Source organism: Castor canadensis, chromosome 1, assembly GCF_047511655.1.
Source record: "Castor canadensis chromosome 1, mCasCan1.hap1v2, whole genome shotgun sequence".
Lineage (NCBI taxonomy): Eukaryota > Metazoa > Chordata > Mammalia > Rodentia > Castoridae > Castor > Castor canadensis.
Window position 1 is genome coordinate 147,027,704 of NC_133386.1, and position 22,506 is coordinate 147,050,209.

Sequence of the window (22,506 nt, forward strand, 5' to 3'; positions counted from 1 at the left end):
CTGCCTCAGACTGAGGAAATCTCAGTTTGCCCCTGGGAAAGGGGACCCCTAGAAAGTAGGATTGTCTCTGGGAAATGATTCTGTACTCCAGCAAGAGCCCAGCATTAGTATCTTGCAGGGAGTGATTGGCACTTAGCCCAACACAACTACTCCCCATTCTTCCTCCCACACGTGGCCTGAAGCATAGAATCCTGCCACCATGGAAGGCCAGCCCTGGGGAACATCTTGGCACCTTTGTGGCCTTCTCCTGCCCCCACTTAAGTCCCTCATTCCTTTGTCCTCTTGCCTTCTTGTTCTGTAGTAGGGAAGATAAGTGTCCAGCTGTGAATAGGCTGTAGTCAGAAGTTGCTGGATTTCCCCTGCTCTGCTGAGTCTTTCTAGGCATGCCCTGGACCTTGGGGTGTAGACTTCTAGAGTGAGGAGACCTGGACTGAGAAAAGGAGATTCAAATTGCCCTTTGGATTATCTGAGTTGCTGATTGCACGCAAAACCATGGGCCTGTCTGATCATGGAGAAAACTAGGACAGAAGAGACATGAGGCATTTTACTTGCAGCTGGGAGTGGGGGCAACATGTGGGCACATGCTTTGACTGGCACAAGATTTCCCTAATGTCACACACAGCATGTCAGAATTGGAATGTGGCATTTGGACTGGGGGAGAGGGGCTGGCTGACTTCTTAGCTCTGCTGATGGTGTTTGACTCCCTCTGTGATGGTTGCATCTTGCATTCCCTTGGCTCAGCTCATTTTCTTCAATGCAATGATAGTTGGTGATAATCTTCTTATGGATAATTTCAGCACAGTTATAATGGTCATGGATTAAGTTCACATTCTGCCTTAAAAGGGAGTCATTTATAAAGTTGAACATCTAAAATAATTTTTTGCCTTTAATTTTTTCTATTACTACTAATAGTTTCCACCACTGCCAATTTCACTTTTCATGTATTTTTGAGGAATATTAAATGTATGTCTTTACAACCTTTTATAATTGTAGGTGGGTGGAACTCTGAGCCTCCAAACGTCTCTTGGTTGCAGGCATACTGAGGACTATGTTGAGTGCAATTGAGGCTGGCCCTGTCTTCAGTGCTCTTGTTTGCATGGTCCTCCTGGTGTTCCCCTTACCAGGTCATAAACTCCTTGAGAGCAGGGACCATGTGTGTTTCCTGGCTCTGTCCCCAGCATCACCCAGAATAGATCAGATGCCCATTTCTCTGAATCAAGGTGGCAGCCACATTTCAGGCTTCCTCAGCTTTCCTGGCTCCATACCTGGGTTCTCAGCATACTTTAGGAATGTGGTGGGGCCTCCCATATCCCTGCTTGCATGGTATGGCTATAGACATAGAAAGAGAATCTCAAGCCTGAAGGGCCCCTACAGACCATCTAGTTCCTGTGTGAGTGCTCCCTGTAGCATCCCTGCCGAATGCTTTCTACCACTGGCTGTGACTGTGGACAAGTCTTACTTGGCACTGAACCTAAGCGTGGCTCTGGGTTCCCCTCCTCTTTCTCTTGTTAGGCTCCACCCAGCACTTGCTCACTTTGCTTTCTGAGGAGCAGTATGATTAGTGAGTGAGCAAAACTCCCAGCTATTTCAGTTCTGCTGCTAGGTTTAGCCTCAGAGGTGCCCTAGATGCTTCAGTCTATCACTTTACCTCTGGAAACTCCTTCAAGCGACTTCCTGATTTCCTGTTTGTTCTTTAAAGCTCACTAGCTGTGGCTTATGGTCTCCATTTGCATGGCTGAGCACTAGAATCATCCATAGCACACACTTAAAAAAAAACAACAAAAAAAAACAAGGTGGTGTTGTTTCTAGGGCATGCTCCCTAGTAGTTGTGAATTACCAAGGAGAGGTTAGTGCCCCAGCAGCATTAATGTGCCTGGTACATATGGGAACCACCAGCTAGAATGGAGACAACCCAGTCATGAAATACTAGAACTCCTTTGAGCTGTCCCCATTCTCACCATACTCCAAGAAGCTTCTAGGCAGCGGAAGCCATGGATATGGACTTGCCTGGGTCTGGCATTGGGCATAGGGTTGCAGCCAGACACTTTGGGTGTCCTCCCCTAACAATCCACTGATGTAATTCTTGAGTCTAGCAAGGGCAGCATCCACTGTGACTAAGTGGAAAGAATGAGGCCAGGAAGAGGGAAGGGCAGAATGGGCATGAAGAATGTATCCAGGTAGTTGGGTCTGCCCCTACGTGGTTCTGACCCTTGGCCTCAGTTAGTGCTGGTGGATTAGTGCTTGTTAGGGGTGGAGTGTAGGAAGAGAAGGATGGAAGTAGCCTTCCTAAATACCCTGGCCATGTCTGGCTTTTCCAGTCTATAGCTGAAGTACCTCTGGGCTCTTGCCTCCTTCTTGTCATTCATTGCTGGCTCTCTGTTCAAGTGGAGGTAGAGGACCTGGATCCTTGGAAGGTGAAGTTGCCACTTTGTTGGGTAGAGCAGATGGGTTGGGGACACTACAGACTAGAGCCAGTAGCTGTTGCGTTCCTGAGCCTCCTTGGTCTGGCCCCCAACAGAAGGAAACTGTAATGAAGGGGAGTCACCAGGGTCAGCTGGAAGACCCATCCATCAGTGCCCTGTCTCCTTCTCAATCTCGTGGCAGGGCTGCAGCTGGCAGCCTGGGCTTGGCAGTGATTCCATAATGGGAGCTAGAGTCATTAAAAAGCCATTAATGTCTCCTTGCATGGTTATCGTTTAGTGCAACCTAGAACCGTGTCCATCAGAAAGAGGCAGGCCAGGGAATTGTTGGTGAGAGAGACAGACAGCAGGGAATGGTGCTGCAGTGGAGATGAGAAGGCAGGGCCAGCTGGGTGGGGGCGGAGAGGGGAGCTGGGCCTGCTGAGGAAGAGAGAGGAGCTTTGGTTCTGTTCTCCCTGGAGACAGCCATCTCTGTGGGCATTGTTCACCACCACATGCTGCTATGTGCCGGGGATTCTGTGATTCCCCAGGGAGAGCTGTTGTGTGCTTGGATGCATTGTCCTCAGCCAGGAGCACCCTCCCAGTACAAGCCTGGCACTGCCAGGTGACTATGATCGCCTGACGGCCTTACAGCTCTCCCAGAAACCTACCTCCTCCCAGGAACTTGTGTTCTCTCACAGCCTCCTGGTATTGGTGGGTTTGTTTTAGGAACTCCTGGATGGCTCTTGCTGGGCTTGAGTACATTTTGCTTCCCCACTGTTGCTGCCCCTGGCATGGGTGCCCTCTCTTCCCTTTGTGCACTTGAACTTCCCTGGTGGTGAGCAAGGTGGTAGGTGTCTCTCAAAATAGCCGAGGTTTCTGGAATCTCTTTCAGAAGTTTCATCCTTATGTTACTCTTTCTCTAAAATGTTACCTGATAATCAGTGTTACTAAAGCCTGTGACTCTTTATCCTTCTTCCCCGTCAGGGAATTGAGATTGGAACACAGGGAGAGGAGGCAAAGTGAGGAGGCAAAGTGCCTTTGGAAAGCAGCCTCCTTGTGCTCCAGGCCCGCCTATGGAAAGTTCCCAGTAGTGTGACAGTGCCCATGGTAGGAAAACATCCCCTCTGCATGGATAAGGACATTAGGGGGTACAGGGCAGTGAGGCCTCATTTCTGGAAACACTGTTTGGCAGCTGAGCTGCTGCTGTGACCCAGCATTTCTGGAGGTGGCTTTGCTGATGTGCACCTTATCTTTCAGCTGTCTTCTTTTCTAAGTGGCTCTAGAAATGTTTGTCCTTCTCGGTCAAGACCAGTGCCAGGGATAACCCGATGGCTGTCCCCATCCCAAGCACAGTCTTCTGAAAGTATGTGTGGTTTGTGACATCCCAGTAAATTGTGAAATGGCCTCTCCTGCTGGTGCAAAGGAAGCCGGCACTGTCTTGTGGAGGTCACACAGAGACTTCTGTGGCCAGGCCACTGCCACAGATTGTGAGGATTAGAGGCTCCCTCAGGCTCAGAGCACACATGGATTTTAGGCCCCATTGCTCCTGTCAGCTGGGTGCCACTGTACAGATGCCTGTTTGCATTTATATATTCTAGAAGTAGTGAATGAGTATGTACTGCTTGTGCTCCTGACCATAGTGGACAGTGAGGTTTGGAAGTCAGTCTGTGAACAGATGCCCTGCCCTCCTGTCACTCACTGGAGCAATTGACTTGAGGTGGTGCAGAGACGGTAGAGAGCCATAGACTCTCAGACGTGGCAGGGCCCTTGGGCATCTTGCTCACCCTGGAAACTGAACATTTGTTTAGAAGTCCTACTGCAGCCCTCCAACCTGTAGGTGTGCCTTCCATGATGCTTGCTGTTTCAGCCAGGTTCAAATATTTAGGGAGCTAGTTCTGTCCTCTGTGCCTGGCAGTGCCCTCAGGGAGCCCCAGGTGTAACTGTGTCCTAGGATGACACAGCTCTTGTAGAAGACGAGGCCTAAAGGTGTGTGGTTGAGCAGTATTTTCTCCTGTGCTCTGGCACCTGGGAGTTTGGGGAATGAGACTGTTTTGTGTTCAACCCTATATCACAGCTAGGGCTCCTCTGATCTTCAGGGTGGCCCAAGGGTACCAGGAAAGACCTTCTCAGATGTCAAGTAGGTGGGGCAGCTGCCAGTTAAGAAGATGCATAGTGCTTATAGGCTGTGACCAGGAAAGTGGGTGGGTAAAGTCATAGGTGGGTGATGGTTGGTCTGTGATATGTGGACTCCCATCCACCCTCTGGCTGGCTCGCTCCCTTCCAGGTTAGAGTAGTTTAAGAGATAGGCAGGTCAATGATTATTCCAGTTAGAAACGGTAGTTGTCAGGAGAAGGTAGAAACGACTTCACTTTGTCTTTGGAGTGATTCGATCTTATCTTTTTTTTTTTTCCATGCACACTGTACTTACCTTCACACAAGCACACCCACTTCTTACACAGGTGTCTGTATACATATGTGCACACACCTGAGATCCTCTTACACACTTCATACCACCACAAACCCTAATGTACTTGGGCCTGCCTGAGCAGATTCCTCCACACAGATCTGGTTCAGGGCAGACTCCAGCATAACTGTGCTAGGCAGCCTGGGGCTTCCAGAGCTCAGAACCTCGGGCTCCACCTCTACTCCATGGAACCCTCCTAACTTTGGCTTGGGTGTAGGTGTTTTGGAATAGCAAGAAAGCTAAATGGTTTGAGTTGCCAGCTCCCTACTCATGCTCTGCCTTCCTGGGTGGCAAGGCCAGTCTGAGTGAGATGAGGCTGCCTGTCCTAAGACTGATGGAAGCACAAAGGTTTGATGCCCCCAGTACTGACTGTGCCATGTCTGTGGCCAGGGAAGGGCTGGCATTTGGTTGCTGGTCTGTGCATTGACCTGTTATGTCCACCCTGAAGTCATTCCCATCCAACCCTACCCCTGCCTTGGAAACTGGTTGGATTCTTAGTTTCCCTCTTCCAAATGAGGAGGATGCTCTGCCCTCATTAAGGAGAGGAGGAGAGGATGGTGTCAGTACCTCTGCTTTGCCTATTTGGAAGACAGGAGTTTGGGATGGGGAAATGGTCTACCTCAAAGGACCCAGCCTCCTGTAGAGAGGACAAAAAGGAGGAGGGGAAACTAGTGAGATCCTTAGAGGGAGCTGGAGGTTGCAGGCCCCTGCATTTGAAGGTGGCCTTGAACCTGACTTGACTCTACATGACTTCTCCTGGATCCCATTCCATCTGGCCCTGTTTAGGAATCTGAGGGAAGGGTCTCATCCTGTATTTACTGGGGGCAGGCTTGCTGGGAAGTCCTTGGGACAGTGGGTTCCAGCAAGAGTTAGCTCCCCAAATGACAGAAATTTGGCTCAGCCTTTTTGTCTTGAACTGGTTCCTGGATGGTAACCTCCTTCCTTCCTCCCTCCACAGTGTGGGCTCATGGAGTTCCTGGAGCCCTGATGGGAGGGGTTTAAAAGTCATAGATGTGCTGGGGCAGGCTCTGGGCCCAACCCTGGCACCTCATGGGGCAGTCCTGAACCCACTCTCTCCTTCTGCAGTGTCTTAGATGATGAGGGCAGCAACCTGAGGCAGCAGAAGCTTGACCGGCAGGTGAGTGAGGCTGGAGTGGGTGGAAGGGCAGAATCTGGGCTGGGGTCTTTCAGGGGAGAGCACTAGAGCTGTCCCTCTTCTCTCCAGGTGGTCTTGTCTGATGGGGGAGGAAGAGAAGTGACTTCTCTCTCTCTCCTTTACTTGTTTGGCATTAACCCCAATACATGAGGCTTCTGCTAGGCAGACAGCCAGGGCCTTTGCACTTACGAGGATGGACATCTGTGCTGTGATCTGGCCAAGGCATCCTCCTGGGCTGACTTTTGCCACCTTTTCCTGGACACCAATTCTCTGAGTACCAAGGACATGAGACCTTGACCCAGAGAGCTGTTGACCCTAGTATGACCCCTGGAACCTGGCCCATGGAGCAAGATGCCCCCTCTGGTTCCACTCTGGGAGCACCTCCCACATGGTGGAGGTAGTTTGCCAGTTCCTGCCCTGTGCCTCTGTAGCGGGCGCTGCTGGAACAGAAGCAAAAGAAGAAGCGCCAGGAGCCCCTGATGGTGCAGGCCAATGCAGATGGGCGGCCCCGAAGCCGGCGGGCCCGGCAGTCAGAAGAGCAAGCCCCTCTGGTGGAGTCCTACCTCAGCAACAGTGGCAGCACCAGCTACCAAGGTACACCCTACCCCTGACCCAGGGACAGCCGCCTGCTCTGGGGTCCCACACCTGAGCATCACTTTGGGGAACCCCTCAGGGATTTCCTGCTGACCCATGCAGGTTAAGGGATCGTCCTCTCGGGGTTGGCTCAGGCTGAGTATGGTGCCCAGTCCAGGTGGACAACTGAGTGAGGCAGGCAAAGAGATGCCAGGACCCTTAGCCTTGAGCTCCTGAGAATGCACAGGCTATCACTTCCTGAGTCAGGTGCTGGTGCCAGAAGACTAAAATTTTTATGGATCCGGGAGTTTAGAGGTCACTTTCTGATGGGAAACTCTTCACTGAGAGCAGGAGGCAGCTCCTAAGTGTAGAACAAAGCCTGCTCCCCACCACATTCTCTCCCGAGAGGAATTCATGTCTTGGCATGCCGCCCCCTCGGACCCCATGGCTGGCAAGCTGGTAGGCATTCTGCAACTTGACTGCACTACATTACTAGTGAACAGCAGGGCTAGACTTTGGCCCCAGGCCGGTCAGACTCCATTTGGTCTTTCCACTGCGCTATGCTGTCTCCCTGGTGAGAAGCCCCTTCGTGATAATTCCTCTTTGCCTACCTCAGATCATTACTCTGGGCCATAACTAGGCCCCATTTGTGAAGCCCTTCAGGAAGGGGACAGGGTCTTCAGCCCAGCTGCCCAGGCAGCCTCAGCTGCTCCTCACAGAACTGACCCTGTTCCGCTCATCCCAGACAGCCTTTTCCTTCACTTCCTCTGTGGGTGCCATTCCAAGGATACCATGGCATCTTGCAGGGAAGGCAGTCACTATCCTGGATCCCTTGGATCCTGGCCTGCTGCCAGGTGTGTATCACCACTCCAGCTCTGCAAGGTCTGGCATTGAGCCATCAAGCTGCATATGGGGTGGGAGCATGCACCCAGGACATGGGGCCCTGACACTTTTGTGCCAGAGGCCCACATCTTGAAGAGTCACTAGCATGCAGGTATATATTGAGCACTGACTATAGACCAGCGGTACCAGATCTGCTGAAGGGCTGTGCTAAGAGAGGCAACACCTCTGGAGGTGTGTGCAGCTGCAGCTAGAAGACAGTTTCTGGTCTTCACACTTCTGGTTACCTGCTCACTCATGACTGTGAGCAAGTCACCTGATCTCTCCAAATGAGGAAAAATTTGCCCTAAGGCTTCAAAACTTGAAGGAGCCACTGTATGTTCTAGGATCTAAACTTATCTCTTTGCTTTTCCCTGTGGAGACTTGAGACCAGGAGGGGCCTTCTCTGGAGGGGACAGTGGACATCTGGGAGATGTATGCTGTTTCTCTGAGGCCCAGACTTTGTCCTACTCTGAATGCTGGACAAAGCCCTGGGGAGCTTGCTGCACACCTGGGCCTGTGACCTGGGAATTGGTGTTTGGAGACCACTCCCAACCCGTTCCGTGGCTTTGGCTGCTTCCTGCCCTGCCCTCTGCTGGCTGTTGGTGTTAAACGCAGGAGGATCATTCCAAGAGGAAGATGAATGAGGGAGTTTGATGTCCATTCCAGGGAAAGTTTTTGACCTATTGGCTGTTCTCACTTAATGGTACTCGTTCATTCACTTTCTAAATATTGGAGGACCTTCTCTGTGTCAGGCTCTGGATTAAAGTCTGGGTAAGCACAGAAGGGTATGGTCTCTACTTTTGTGGACCTTATGGGCTAGATGGGGAGAGAGTGTTAGGCAGATGATCATAGCTGTGCTTTGTGCAAAGAAGCCAGGCTCTGTGAGGGAATAACTAGGCACCTTCTCTGATTAGGTAAGTTGGGGACAGTGTCCCTGAGCTGGAATTTGCAGGTGGGAATTAACCAGGCAGGAAGGGTAATGCAAGCAGTAGGAAAAGCCAGAGCAAGAACACTGTGGCAGAAGGGAGCATGATTTGTGCAAAGCATAGAGTGAGCCTGGTGTGGTTGGGACTCGTGGTGCTTAGGTAGTGGAGTTTGTGGTTAGGCCACGGCATGTTGATCCCCATCTTAGGAACAATCAGAAATTGTTCATGAATTTTGAATAGATTGGGGTCCTGTTGTGTGGAGAATGTAGAGTCCACCAGCTGTGACATCTGAGACCTTCATGTTGGTGTGTATAGTTCTTTGCATCCCAGTTGCTCTTCCTCTACATGCTCCCCACACACCGTGTTCACAGGTTCAACATCTGGGGCCTGGGCAGGCTTCCTGGAGTGCTTGCCCTGATTATGGTACCTTCTGGAAGATGTAGGCTTTTCATCTTTCTCCTCCATCCTCTATGACCCACATTCTCACAAACATCTCCCTACCCCTGCTTGGGCTCAAAACAGTTTGCTGGCCCTGCTTCGTGACTGATCACTTTTAGCCTGGCTGTTGACTTCATCACACTAGGCTGGGGGGGTGCTGCCTTTTCCAGCAGGGCCTGCCCTGGACCTTTGCCTGGAGATGAGTGGTCCTGACTCTGTAGGCTCAGGAGTGATGTGGTGGTCTGGGTGGTGGTGGGAAGAGCTGTTCTGGGAACTGTCTTCAAGTATAAGCTCTCCCAAGTGCCCTTTTTTCTCTCTCTCTCTCTCTCTCTCTTGTGTTCTTTCCTGAGCAGTTCAAGAGGCCGACTCACATGCCAGTGTGCAGCTGGGAGCTGCTCGTCCACCAGCATCAGCCTCAGCCAAGAGAACCAAGGCAGCAGCTGCATCTGGGGGTCAGGGTGGGGCCTCTAGGAAGGAGAAGAAGGGAAAATACAAAGGTTAGCTTGCCTTCTCCACAGCAGGCCTGTCCCCCACTGTGAGATTAGAGTGAGGTTTATCCTCCTGATTTGGAGGCAAAGAATGGGGTGAGCAGGCTCAGTGAGTGTGTAGACTGGTGTTCAGGGCACCACTCAGATGACCCACAGGCCAAAATTCATGGGTTCCTATGGATGAGGAAAGGCCAGCTATACTGCCAGGAAGTGAAGTCTAGCTCAGCTGTGATCCAGAATCTCCCTGCCTTCCCATCCTGATTCCTGGCTCAGGATACTCCCTTAGTGGAGGCTCACTGTCTCCCAACAGCCTGCCCCATGCTTGTGCAGCACTTGCTTTTTTGAAAAGTGGGCTCCCTCTGACGCCCCTACTCTAGTCCCAACTCTACCTTCTGGGCCACAACTCCAACAAGGATTCCTAGTGATTGAGGACAGTGATGGTGACCCCTGCCTTGAGTGCTGGCTGGATACCCTGTTTCTTCAAACCCTGTTCGTGGAAAATGATTTCAGGCCACTCTTAGAGTTGCACAGTGGTGTGTTAGGGTGCATGGGCTTTTGGAGCTGGTTTCAGCACTCTTGAACACAGCTTAGCCAGGCAGTGTGGCTGCCACCTGTATGGGCCAGGCCTTGCTTCTGTTACTAAATATGGCAACTTGGGCAGGAAGGTTGACATGGGCTGGGAGATCCTCTGCCTGAAAGGCATGCATGCCACCCATGGCCTTTTTTCAAGGGGCCTCTGTGTTTTTAATGTGCGTGAGTATTGTGCGTCTGTGCATGTGTGACACCAGCACTGATAATTTGTAGCTGGCCCTGTCCATGGATGATTATTGACTTCAACTGTAGTCTGAATTGGTTCTTGTTATCCATCTTGTTTTCTTTGCTATGTAGTTGCTTCTGTAGATGGCTGCTGTTATCCTAAGGATGTGGGGTATTCCAAATCAACCCTTGGCAGTTATTCTGGGGGAAGAGCAGAAGAAATGAAGTCCACATCCTTTCACTCTTTACCAATCATTAACAGGCTGACATTAGTTTTATAAAAATGAGTTTTATGAATAAAGTTTTGCAGAGGGTCTCTTACTCATCCCTTGCCCCCTTCATGGAGATCTGAGAATCCAGGCCCTCCTCTGCCTCTGGATGACTCAGGAGTGTCTGGCCTGCAGGCACCAGCGGGCCAGCAGCACTGGCAGAAGACAAGTCTGAGGTTCAAGGTCCAGTGCAGATCCTGACTGTGGGCCGGTCAGACCACGCCCAGGACGCGGGGGAGACAGCAGCCGATGGGGGCACACAGCCCAGCGGGCAGGACCTCCGTGCCACGATGCAGAGGAAGGGTGAGCCCCATGGGGGCCCAGCTGGGACCAAAGCTCAGTCCCAGGTTCTCAGACACCCCCTTCTCCAGGAGCATGGCCTTCCTGTGTCTGGTCTAATCCCTCCCTGGTGGTAAAGGGACACACTTAGATGAGAAGCTTCTGGCAGGAACTCCTGATAAGGCCAAGTTAAGGGAAAGAAATACAATCTGGGGTAACCAATTCACAGCACTGTTTCCTGCTCTCAGGAGGCCCAGGTTTGGGGCATATTTCATTTTTCCTTTGCTTCTTAGAAAAAGCTCTTTTTGAAAGAAGTTGCCCATGTGTCTGCTGAGCTAGCAGAGCAGATTCTCCCTAGAATTCTGCCCAATTTCCTCAGCGTGCGCTCTCTTGAGAGTCCCTGGTGCAAGGTGGCAGAGGGAAAAAGTCAGGCAGTGCCACACACATCATGAGGAACCCACTCAGGGACAGCTTCCTGGAAGAAGCACTGTTGAGACAACTCAGGAAAAGGTAGCATTCCAGATGGAGGAAGACAGCTGAGACAGAGACTCCAGGCAGGTTGGGGAAACAGAAGTCAGTAGGCCCTGCACACCAACTGAGTGCAGAGTCCACGGCCAATGCCAGTCAAGGCCCCAGGATCAGAATTGGAGGCTTCCTGTACAGGTTCAGCTTAGTGTAGGCCTGATCCACAAGATATGGGTGATGTGACTGCTGGAGAGGAGAAGGGCTGATGAAGGGACTGAGCTCAAACTGGGTGGTGGGGATGCATCTGAGAATGGTGATAGCCCAACTTGTGAGTACACCTGAGAGACCATGTGTCCTCGCATATGTCTGAATGTGTGAGTACATGTGGGTGTGTGAGCATGTGTGTAAGTACTTGGGTGTAGGTGAGTCAGTGTCTGAACATGTGTCTACATGTGACCGCTTACATATTTCAGGAGGTAGATCCTCCTCACGCATCCCTTCCTGTTCTCTGCATACTCCAGGCATTTCCAGCAGCATGAGCTTTGATGAGGAAGAAGAGGATGAGGAGGAGAACAGCTCTAGCTCCTCCCAGCTAAACAGCAACACCCGCCCCAGTTCTGCCACTAGCAGGAAGTCCATCAGGGTGAGTGAGGGGCTACCACCATGCAGGAGGCTGACTACAGTGTTCAGGGCTGCCTATCTAGGGGAGAAGGACCCAGGTACCTAACAGGAGCTTCTCTAGCTAAGCTCTTCTTCCCTTCCACCCTACTGCCTAATCTTTTCAGCAAAGCTAGAGGGCTGGGGTACAGGGGGATCTAGAGGTAGGTAGGATGACCCCTGAGGACCTACCCATACCTTTATCTCCACAGACCCCCAAGGAAGGGTTGGGAAGGTAGCTCCTGACTTCAGGGCAGGACGGCCAGGCCCACATCCCAGGGATCCTGTCTCATCACCACATCTGAAGTCAGATTTGGATCCCGAACTACTAGTTTGGGCTGCTTAGGGCTCCTGGGGCTCAGATCCTACTCTCCCTCCCACTCCCAGGAGGCAGCCTCAGCCCCTAGCCCAACAGCTCCAGAGCCTCCAGTGGATGTGGAGGTGCAGGACCTTGAAGAGTTTGCACTGAGGCCAGCGCCCCAGGGTATCACCATCAAATGTCGCATCACTCGGGACAAAAAGGGAATGGACCGTGGCATGTACCCCACCTATTTCCTGCACCTAGACCGTGAGGATGGGAAGAAGGTGAGGTTGCTCTGGACATGCATTTTCATCTAGGCAAGCTGAGGGTCTGGGGGCTACAATGTGACTGGAGCCTCAGGTCCAACACTGGCCTCTCAGCTTCCCAGAGAAAGTAAAGCCTTTGTGCCAGCTCTGTGCAGATCCGTGTATTTGGTAGTGCTTCTCTGTGTGTGCACATAGATATAGCGGGGAGCTGAAGCTAGGTCACTTAGGTGAACATGGTGTGTGAGTGGTGCCCTTGATTGTGTGTGGACCAGAGTCTGGGTGTGGAATATGACCTTGCTCCACTCCCCAAGGTGTTCCTCCTGGCGGGAAGGAAGAGAAAGAAGAGTAAAACTTCCAATTACCTCATCTCTGTGGACCCAACAGACTTGTCTCGAGGAGGGGACAGCTACATCGGGAAGCTGCGGTACCACAGCACTCACCCAGGAAGAAGGCAGAAGAGGGGGAGGGGCAGGGCAGGCTGTCTGTAAAGGGCATCTCCTATCCCTGAGAGAGATTTAGGCTAGGGTTGGATCCTCTCTATCCATCAGATCCATCATGGGCTCAGTGCCCAACCTAGGGCCAGACTTGGATTAAGTCTCCTGCTCCCAGGCAGGTGGGTACAGGTCCAGCATGAGTGGTGTATCAAACCTAGGATGTCGATGATGCAGGCCACCGTGGAAGAGCTACCTTTGCCCCATGGTCAGAGCCATGGGTCAGGGCTGAGAGTATGCCTTGGGGAGGTGGAGGGGCAGGAGGCCCTCTACTAGGCCTCATGGGGAAGGTGGGTTTGTTGAGGTAGAGCACCACATTTGGAGAGCATAAGTGAAGATGAGAAGTAAACAGCTAAATCTGGGGATGGCGATGGGTGAGACAGGGACAATCATATCATCCATTCTCATCTATGCTGAGCCCTCTGTAGTCAGATACCATTCTCCTTGCTCACCTCCCAGAAGGGCAGCATCTCTGTTACCCCATAGAAACTTGTAGAATCCTGATTTACTCCCTACACTCCCTTCATTGAAATGAGATGTTCTCTGAGTCAACTTAGAGCCCAGGCTTTCTTTTTATGAAATACCTTCAAAGGTGTGGATCCAAAGAGCAGTGTGTACCCCTAGGTCTGCCCCCAGCCCAACCCACAATGCTTTGTAGACTCCTTGTAAGATAGAATGTGAGCTATTCCCTGCCCTGGGACAAAGGGTACAATGATCCTATATTGATTATGCTTTTTCTTCAGGTCCAACCTGATGGGCACCAAGTTCACCGTTTATGACAATGGTGTCAACCCTCAGAAGGCATCGTCCTCTACTTTGGAAAGTGGAACCCTGCGCCAAGAGCTGGCAGCTGTGTGCTATGTAAGTCCTGGTTTCCTGGGTCTCTGGTCTCCAAGGTGGACATGAGATCCAGGATGTGCGGCCTGACTTGCAGGTCATCCCATCTATCTCAGTGGGTAGCTGAGACTATGTGGGAAGGGACTGTCCTCTGCAGAGTAAACCCTGCCTGGGACAGGGGCCCTGGCCCTCTCCTGTCTCCAGGCCTCAGACCATAGCAGGGAGCTTTGGAACTATTCCTGGCTCTATGCAGCCCAGCCTGGGAGGCTCCTGGATAGAAGGAGTTAGGCAGCCTGGGTTCTTATCTGTTCTTCCTTCCTATCACCCCTCCATAATGTCAGGTCCTGCATGGATCACAGGATCCTCCACATAATCATTTTACTGAATGCTCAATCTAACAGGTAGATTTGTTTTCTTTACAGACAGGAAACTGAAGCTAAGAGACTGGGTTACTTGCTAGTATCACACTAACCAAACTGGAATATAAACACGGGGTTTCTCTCTTTCTGAAGCTTGTTTCTTCATTTTTAAAAATGAGGGATGGGTGTCTCAGTAACATGGGCAAGGAGCACTTCTTGGATGCCGTTGGAATCTACAGCTATTTTATATGATCCTGTGGTGCCACCTTCTGGTCATATTTCAAAAGGCACCCCATCTGAATTCCAAGTAGTGTTTGAAGCAGTGACTTAAACCCGTAATAGGAAAGACAAGCCATAAAGCAGACATGGAAGTGAAATAAATATGATGGTTATCAATTCTAAGAAGAAAAACATAAAGTAGAAAAGTTGGGGTGTGAAAAGTCAAGATGTGTGTGCACTTTTTAAGAAGGATGGCATGGAGGGCCTCACCTAGATAACTCGAATAAAAACCAGAAGGAAATGAGAGCCAACCAGTGTACACATCTGCAGGACATAGCCCAGGCAAAAGTCATGAACGCCTGGCATGAAGGAGGAATGGCAAGGAGGGCATAGCACAGATGAAATCAACAGCAAGGAGAGTAAGGAATTGTGCAAAGGCCTTGCAGGTAGAGTAAGAGCTTCATCTGGAAGCCACTGGAAGGTTTTGAGCAGAGTGGGAAAATAATCTCATTTAACAGGACCAACCCCTTATGACTGTGTTGAGGACAATGGGAAGGAGTGACAGCTAGGGGGGCAAAGACAGAAACAAGAAGTTCTGTTAACAGCTGCTACAGTGGTAGCAGTGAGAGATGGTGCTGGTGAACAATGGGAAATTCTGGATGTAATCTGAAGATAGAGCTGACAGAAACGCTAATGGGTTACAAGTGGGACGTGAGAGAAAGTGGAGTCAAGTATGACTCTAGTTTGCCTGACTGAGTGAAAAGAAGTGAGTTGCCACTCACTGAATTTAGACTGTAAGAGGAAATTGTTTTGGCAATGTTTAGAATGCCTGTTAGACTTTCAAGTGCAGATGGTACAGACCAGGTTTTCATCTTTTTTCCTTTCCCCTGTGGCTTTCCAGAAAGTATGTACCTCTGCAGGTGGCCACTGATTTCTCTCTCTTTCCCAGGAGACAAATGTCTTAGGCTTCAAGGGCCCTCGGAAGATGAGTGTGATTGTCCCAGGCATGAACATGGTTCATGAAAGAGTGTCTATCCGCCCCCGCAACGTGAGTCTCTACCTGCCCCCATCCCATTCCCCTTCCCCATCATCCAGCTTCTGCATGAGCTTCTAAGGCCATAATTCTTAGCTGTCATATGCATAGGGGATACAATTTGAGAAGCCCTGGAGGTCTAGAGTAATCTAAAAAGCCCCTTCCCAGGAAAGAGCTCTCTTTGGGGTGGTCATGTCGCCAAGGCTTGTGCCTGACTCAAGTGAGGCTGCCCTTCAGGAGCATGAGACGCTGCTAGCACGCTGGCAGAATAAGAACACAGAGAGTATCATCGAGCTGCAAAACAAGACACCAGTCTGGAATGATGACACACAGTCCTATGTACTCAACTTCCATGGGCGTGTCACACAAGCCTCTGTGAAGAACTTCCAGATCATCCATGGCAATGACCGTGAGTGTTTCTGCCCCTCCATGTAACTGTCCATGATACCTGGGGCCCTTATAATTAGTTCACCTAACCGGGTCCATATCAGCCAGAGGTTAAGGATGTGGGCTATATGGCTTAAAGAACTTTCTAATCACAATGACTGGAAGGGTTCTGGAAGAACCTCCTTAGAGTCCTGGTCCTAGATTCTGTGCACTCAGCGGAGTCTTGGGCATAGCAACACCCTTTAAATTGCTTTTTTCTCTTTCCTGTCTGCTGTTTGTATGCATCTTTCACTCTCCTTTGCCATCTGCTGCCTCTTTTCTGCCTTTTCTCCCAATGGCTTTGCCTCCTTTGGGATTTCTTTGGCATCTCTGCTTTACACCTATTCTTCCCTCTTGTGGCTTGCATGTTTGTCCGTCTGTCCTTCCTGTCTCTGCCATCCCTGCTTTGTCTCTGTGTCTATCCTGAACCCAGCGGACTACATCGTCATGCAGTTTGGCCGGGTAGCAGAGGATGTGTTCACCATGGATTACAACTACCCGCTGTGTGCACTGCAGGCCTTTGCCATTGCTCTGTCCAGCTTTGACAGCAAGCTGGCCTGTGAGTAGAGGCCTCCTCGGACCCTTTGGGGGTGCCCAGCCTGGAGTGGAGCTTGCCTGCCTGCCTGTGGAGACAGCCCTGCCTACCCTCTATTCATAGGCCCTCTTGTCAGATGAAGAATGGGCCCTTGGTGGGCTCCCTGGCCTAAACTAGGAAGTGACTCCTCTGCCTCTGTTGCTGGGGCAAGGGAGCAGCAAGTGGGTGTGAAGGAACGAAAGAAATTCTTTATATGCCCAAGACCAATACACACCTCTGCTCTTGGGTTAGTACCCTGCCGTAGTCATGTTTGCCATGCTGGGCAAGCTCTTCAGCAGGAAGGCCAGAAGAGGTGCAGAGGGAGAGGAAGCACAGGCTGGACTGCTGTGGCCTAGCCATCCCCTCAGCCCAGGAGTCAGATGACAATGGATGTCCCAGCAGGTCAGGGCATATCAACTTTACTTAGCAAAGTGCTTGGTTGCTGAACCTGCCCCCATCCCAAAATTTCAAAGGCCCATCCAGGCCTGAGGGAAACTAGGGGGTGAGAGGAGGACTTACCAGGACTGTAGAGGCCTAGCTATCTGTAGCTGTGGGAATCAGTTGGTGGCTTAGAGTTCTAGCTCATTTGTTTTGCCAGGTTTGCTCTGTGCTTGCAGATGTAATGGGAACACAGCTCTCAAGGCCAAATATCTTAGTGGATGGGTCTACAGGAGGTGCCCAAATACAGCACTTGTCCTGGGAGCCCTGCTGACTGGCCCAGGTGCTCTCCACTGAGCAACCCAGCACAACCCCTGAGAAACATAGAGGGGTCCAGGTCATCAGCCCTGGCTGGCACAGCACCATTCCCAAGCAGTGGCATGTTGCAAGAAGACTCTCCTCTCTTTGGGGAGACCCAGCTTTGGTGTTCTTGACCGTGTTCTGGCTCTCACTGCTGTCAGGCAAGTTGTAGCTGGTAAGGACAACTACTGTGTGTGGTTCCTCTTGGGAGAGAATAGGGCAGGGGGAGGACAGCAGAGACTATTTTAGAACCAAAAGAAATCAGAGGTGGTAAGATCCTTAGGAATCAGCTGACCACTTTTGGTAAATTGCAGAGGAACTGGGACTTTTTCTGGGTTACCTAGCTGGTTAACGGTAAAGTTCAGAACCTCAAGTTCTTTTCAATTCTTTGTTCCTACCGTTTCCTAAGAAACTAGCATCTCTAGCTCTCTGGCCACCTGGGGCCCGTTCTGCATGTTGTTTCCCTTCTCTGATTCCAGGTACTTAGAAATGCAGAGTTCATGACTAAGGTGAAACCATTTTAGTGGGAATCAGGCAGTTCCATGTTAGCAGCTGTCTGGCTTTTTGCATGTCAGTCTGGTCAGGACTGGCCTGTGCAAGGACCCTCTATGAGGGCTTTAGGGCTGTGAGCACATTTCTCTGCCTAGATGCGACAGGCAGCCTCAGTGTTCCAGGGCTGAACCTGACTGCTCCCTCCACTGCCACTGCTACTTCTCCTTGGATGGCGCTATCTACCCTGTAGGCTTGGGAACGATAAGATCTTGCCTGTGTGTTATTTGCCGTGGCAGTGGCTTCTTGCCCAGATGAAGATCAGAAATCAATGGGTTGCAAACAGCATTGGTCTTTGCTTTAGAGTAGATACACTTGGAAAGGCTAAGTAGAACTTTTTTTAAAGAAGTCACTCATACTCTTGAACACGTTAGTGAGGCTTTATAGGTGAAGAAATTGTTTTGATGTCAGTGAAAGTAATTTACTCTCATTTGTTTGTAATCTAGATTTTTCTACATTGAATGCTTTAAGCAAGGCACACCTACTTTAGCTGAATCTGACCACATCTGAACCATATATCTCTGTGAGAGACCCCTCCAGTTAGCTAGCCTGGTACAGTTTCTAAAAGTTTCTGTGCTGGGGCTGGTCTATTTCTTGATGAAAGATTGTGCCATCTTCTTCCCACAGTTCTATTTTGGCCCTTCCTTTCTGACTTTAAGAAGAGACATGCTGACACCAGAGATGGTGGAAACTAGATCTCTAAAGTCTGGCCAAGCTGTTTCTCTGGGTCTCTGACTATAAGGTAGAACAGGCTGGTCCTGGATTCTAGTGACGGGGATCCTGTAATAGTGGAAAAATCAGAAGCACAATGGAAAACTCTCAGCCTCTGCTCTCTGCTTTAGCACACAGAAGGAGGGATTTGGCTGGCTATTTTGGTAGGGTCTTGAAACAGGCTGAGCTTTCTAGCAGGTGTGGAGAAGGATAGCCTCAATACAAAATCCTCTACTGGGCACTGAATGACAAGCAAGTGCAGTTGAGTATCTGCTGGTGACTCCATCCTGGTGATGCTGCCTTTCCTTGACCACTGGCCCTGTAGCTACAGGCCCATGGACTTACAAAGCTGCCAGGGCCCTGGGGACCACCTAGGTTCACCTGTTCCCACAGTAAAAGTTCTTGCCTTTCACATCTCTGCTCAGATGGTCTTTAGCTGGGCAGTGAATTGCTGATGGGCTAAGCAGTCCCTAAGGCTGTGGGCAGTTGGGACCTTAGGCAGCTCCTCTGTAACTACACCTGCTCTACACCCCAAAACTCTATAGCCTCTGCAGAACGGTGACGTTCACTTCCCCAACTCTTTTCCAAGTCTAGCTTTTCTTTCCTTCTAGTTCCAAGGTGCTCTGTGTCCGTCTGTGTGTGTCTGTCTGCGTGTCTGTGTATATGTGGGGAAAAGGGCAATCTGCAAACAATCAACTGAGGTTTCTTATGGTCATATTTGTGAGGATAAGTAGGAAAGAAACGAGGCAGTTACAATCACCTGTGGATTTTGTCCCTTCATTTCATGCTCTTTGAACAGGAAGTATACCTGGGAAATTACCAGCTCTTTCTCCCAAGATTCTGAGCAGGAGGAGACCATCTGGGAAAGTTAAGTCTTCATTTCCCACTCAGCATCACCTGAAGAAACTAGTGTGTTACATGCATACTTCTAGATGAATCTGAATATACTCTAGTGACGGTGCCTTAAAAACCATGACACTCGTTCAGGGAAAGTCCAGACTCAAGGACTGGTGTTGGGAGCCTAGGGAGTGTGATAAATGACAGGCTAGAAGAAAACTGTTAGAGCCTACCTCCTTCAGTGACAAATAGGGTTAACATGATTGTAGAGGCAGAAGTATTTCTTCATTCTGGAAATAGGACATTCACCTCTAAATAGCTTACTGTTTATTCAGAAGTAATTCGAAATTTAATAAGAAGCAGGGGTGTCTTCAAAGGAAAAGATCCATGCTTTGCTCAGATGGGGTCTGCAATGAGGGGAGATGCTGGGATAAGCCATGTCTGGCTCTGCTATGCAAGCACAAATTTTATCTCCTAGATGGATGTCTTGGTTTTCCTTTATTGCACTAACCCTAGTCTTCCCCATCTGTGACATTCCTGAGGGATTTCGGTACCAGGTGGCCATCAGTGCACACTTTTCTAGCGAGCAGAATGAGTGTACTTTCTTATGGTATCTAAGTCAGGCACTGGGGCCTGACTGCTCTCCAGAGTCAGGACCTTACACTGTCCAGGACCCTGGCCTGTAGATCTGTTGTAGTCCCCAAGAATAGGCAAGAGAATGAATTCTTACTTGAGTTTATGGCCACCTGTCCTTCTGTACCTCTAGTTTGCAGTTTCCTGTCATCTCAAGATATGCAGGGGAGAAGAGAAGTATTGGGACAGTTTGGTTTTTAAATTCTCTAACCAAGTCGAGTGACAAGCTGGTCTTACAGAGAGTACTGCTGCACTTAGCAGCCATGTGACATTGAGCATGTAATCTATCTAGGTCTGTTTTTTAACTACAAAATAAACATAATAGACTGTCAAAGCTATAGGATTTGGGGGGGGAATAAGTGTTAATCCTTGCTTTTATCACTACCTTTTCTAGCTCATCACTGTGCCTTCTTTCTTTCCTAAGAAAGACATCACACACACTTTTCTGTTCTTCTGTCCTTCCCTCCCCTTGTCAAGGTCTAGGCAGAGCTAGAGATGAAGCTGGGGTCTGGAGTTTTCTAGAGGGCAACTTAGAATGGTTTAGAAGGAGAAAGCCCAACTCTGGCCTTCTCAATCCTGCATTTGGTGACAGATGAGACCAGGTCAGGATGGGTAACATTTCTCTTGCTGGGAACATATATTTAGCCAGTTTTCACAATGCCTAGAATGTGTATGTCTATTTGCACAAGATTGTCTTTTCCTATTTTAGAGTGGTCAGACATTTTATTTTTGTTCAAAATTATCTGGAGTTTTAGACAAACTTGCAAGACTGTGCTTTTATTAAGTGACTTTTTGAATAAACTTTTTTGGTATTCTGAAGCAAATGTATTTATTTATTGGTATGTGCAATCAAAAACTTGGTATTTTCCCATACTGACATTATATATGTTGTTGAATTTAGTGTTTGTCTAAGTAAAGACATATACCAACAAATTAAACTTGAATTGTTTCAACACTACTGTGTCTTTTTTTTTTTTAAACACAGAGAAAAACTGCTAGGTTGGCCTCAAACTTGCAGAGCTGCTCACCTAAAATTTCTTCCTACACTATTCATTCATACGAGCCTCAAGTAGTTACATGGATGGTAATAACAAAGGGACCACAACCTGTTTAGAACTACTGACCTCCCTCTGACTGTGCTTTGTAAGTTTAAGGAGGCTGGGAAGGGTAGGAAAATGATGAGGTTAGAAGATACTTAGGTTAGAGTAGTCCTCTTCAGAGCCATCTGTGCCACCTGAAAGAATTGGCTATATTCCCTCAGCAACAGAACAGGGCTGGAAAGGCCCAAATGACAGATAGAACTATCTGTTTAAACAGGACTTGCACATGCATACGAATCTTTTTCACAACCTGTGACAGATTTAAAGACAAGAGGACAAGAGGCTGCAGTTGTGGCTGGAAGCATACTTAAAAGCTAGTAGTTTGATCCTAAAGGAAGAGGTCACAATTAAAGCCACCCAGAGACTACCAAATGACCCTGAGCCATTCTTGGCAGTTAGGGTAGCCTTAGAGGGTCTCAAGTGTGACAACTCAGCAGCACAGGACCGGAAGACAGAGTGATGATGCTGTTGATGCTGAGCCTACCGCATGCTTCACTCTGAGACAGACACACCATAAAAAGTACCAAATTTAATCCAAACAGCTCTGTATGGTAAATATGCCCAATTCATACATGAGAAAATTGGCATTGAGAAGAAAAAGCTTAAGAAAAAATGAGCCATTTGACTTATTTTCTTTGTATAAGAAAATAGTGAAAGGTCAGTAGATTCTAGAAAGGTTAATGGTCAAGGCAGTTACAGATAGATGATTTGTGCTTTTTCTCAATACTGCTGAATAGCCAACTCACTAAATTTTTCTTTAGAAAACAAGCAGTCTGGATAAAAGGGAGATTTAAGAGTGTGGTAATAAGTGGAGTTTTTTATTCCCCTAGACAGAGTTTTGATATGACCAAAAGCATTTCCTACCTGAACCATGGCCTGTTTCCTGTGGGGAAGACAATATGCAGGATATTCTAAAAAAGGAAACAGGTTTTTGTTTTAGTCACCAGGTTGAAGAAAAATCTTAAATTGCCAAAGACTATACATCCAGGATAGTCCTGGTTTATACCTTGGCATAATTATTATCAAAGCTTCCCTTTTTCAAAGTATTCCAGTTTGAACTGTAAGTTATTTTATCACCCAAGCCATAAAATAAATCTGGAAAATAGAAAAAGCACTGCTTAGATCCTAAAGGATTGAAATGAAAGGTACATTAAAATTTCTGATATTAAATGCATTAATGTATATCTGATATATATACAAACCAAGATCTGGAGCAGCAAGAGCCATCATGAGGGCTTGGCACTTCTGGCAGGAACTATTTCCACAAGCTAATTTTTCCCAAACACACTCAAAGGGTTGGTTATGCAATACTTTACACACCAGCCTCATCAAAATACCTAACAGCCATCACAACCCACTGTTTTTGCCAATAATACCATTCCTTGCCAAAAAGGTCCTTTTTCTTCCTTGCCCACTTGGAGGACTTCTTGGCATGCCATAAGGTCCACCTCTATGAGGTGTCTTGGAAGTATTTTGGCAAAAATTATTATCTCCAGGGCTCCTATAGTTTTGGGTTTATATTTCAATTACAGCATAAACTACTGGGTTAATAAAACAACTACCACCCAAAGCATGGTTATCATGCATGAGCTAAAAGCAATGCCATTTTACATGCACTGATAATTTTATTTAATGCTTACAAACCTGTGAGACCTCAGCTTTTACTACTCATACCTT

At 48.9% G+C, this 22,506-nt stretch overlaps 1 protein-coding gene across 5 annotated transcripts in view; it reads left to right on the plus strand.

Annotated features, from left to right (window-relative positions):
• Tub (TUB bipartite transcription factor) overlaps nt 1–21,893 on the plus strand; it is a 79,647-nt gene extending 57,754 nt beyond the window's left edge. For 2 of the 5 annotated variants that reach the window (XM_074084894.1, XM_074084896.1), the window contains exons 2-12: nt 5,953–6,004; nt 6,454–6,616; nt 9,195–9,338; nt 10,490–10,657; nt 11,620–11,741; nt 12,143–12,340; nt 12,634–12,746; nt 13,557–13,674; nt 15,178–15,276; nt 15,499–15,670; nt 16,121–21,893. In XM_074084894.1, the coding sequence (XP_073940995.1) occupies nt 5,953–6,004; nt 6,454–6,616; nt 9,195–9,338; nt 10,490–10,657; nt 11,620–11,741; nt 12,143–12,340; nt 12,634–12,746; nt 13,557–13,674; nt 15,178–15,276; nt 15,499–15,670; nt 16,121–16,254 (1,483 nt within the window). In that variant the 3' untranslated portion in view covers nt 16,255–21,893. The remainder of the gene's footprint in view (nt 1–5,952; nt 6,005–6,453; nt 6,617–9,194; nt 9,339–10,489; nt 10,658–11,619; nt 11,742–12,142; nt 12,341–12,633; nt 12,747–13,556; nt 13,675–15,177; nt 15,277–15,498; nt 15,671–16,120) is intronic. The other 3 variants (XM_074084897.1, XM_074084899.1, XM_074084898.1) reach the window with 2 other exon arrangements.
• Nucleotides 21,894–22,506: the final 613 nt, after the last annotated feature.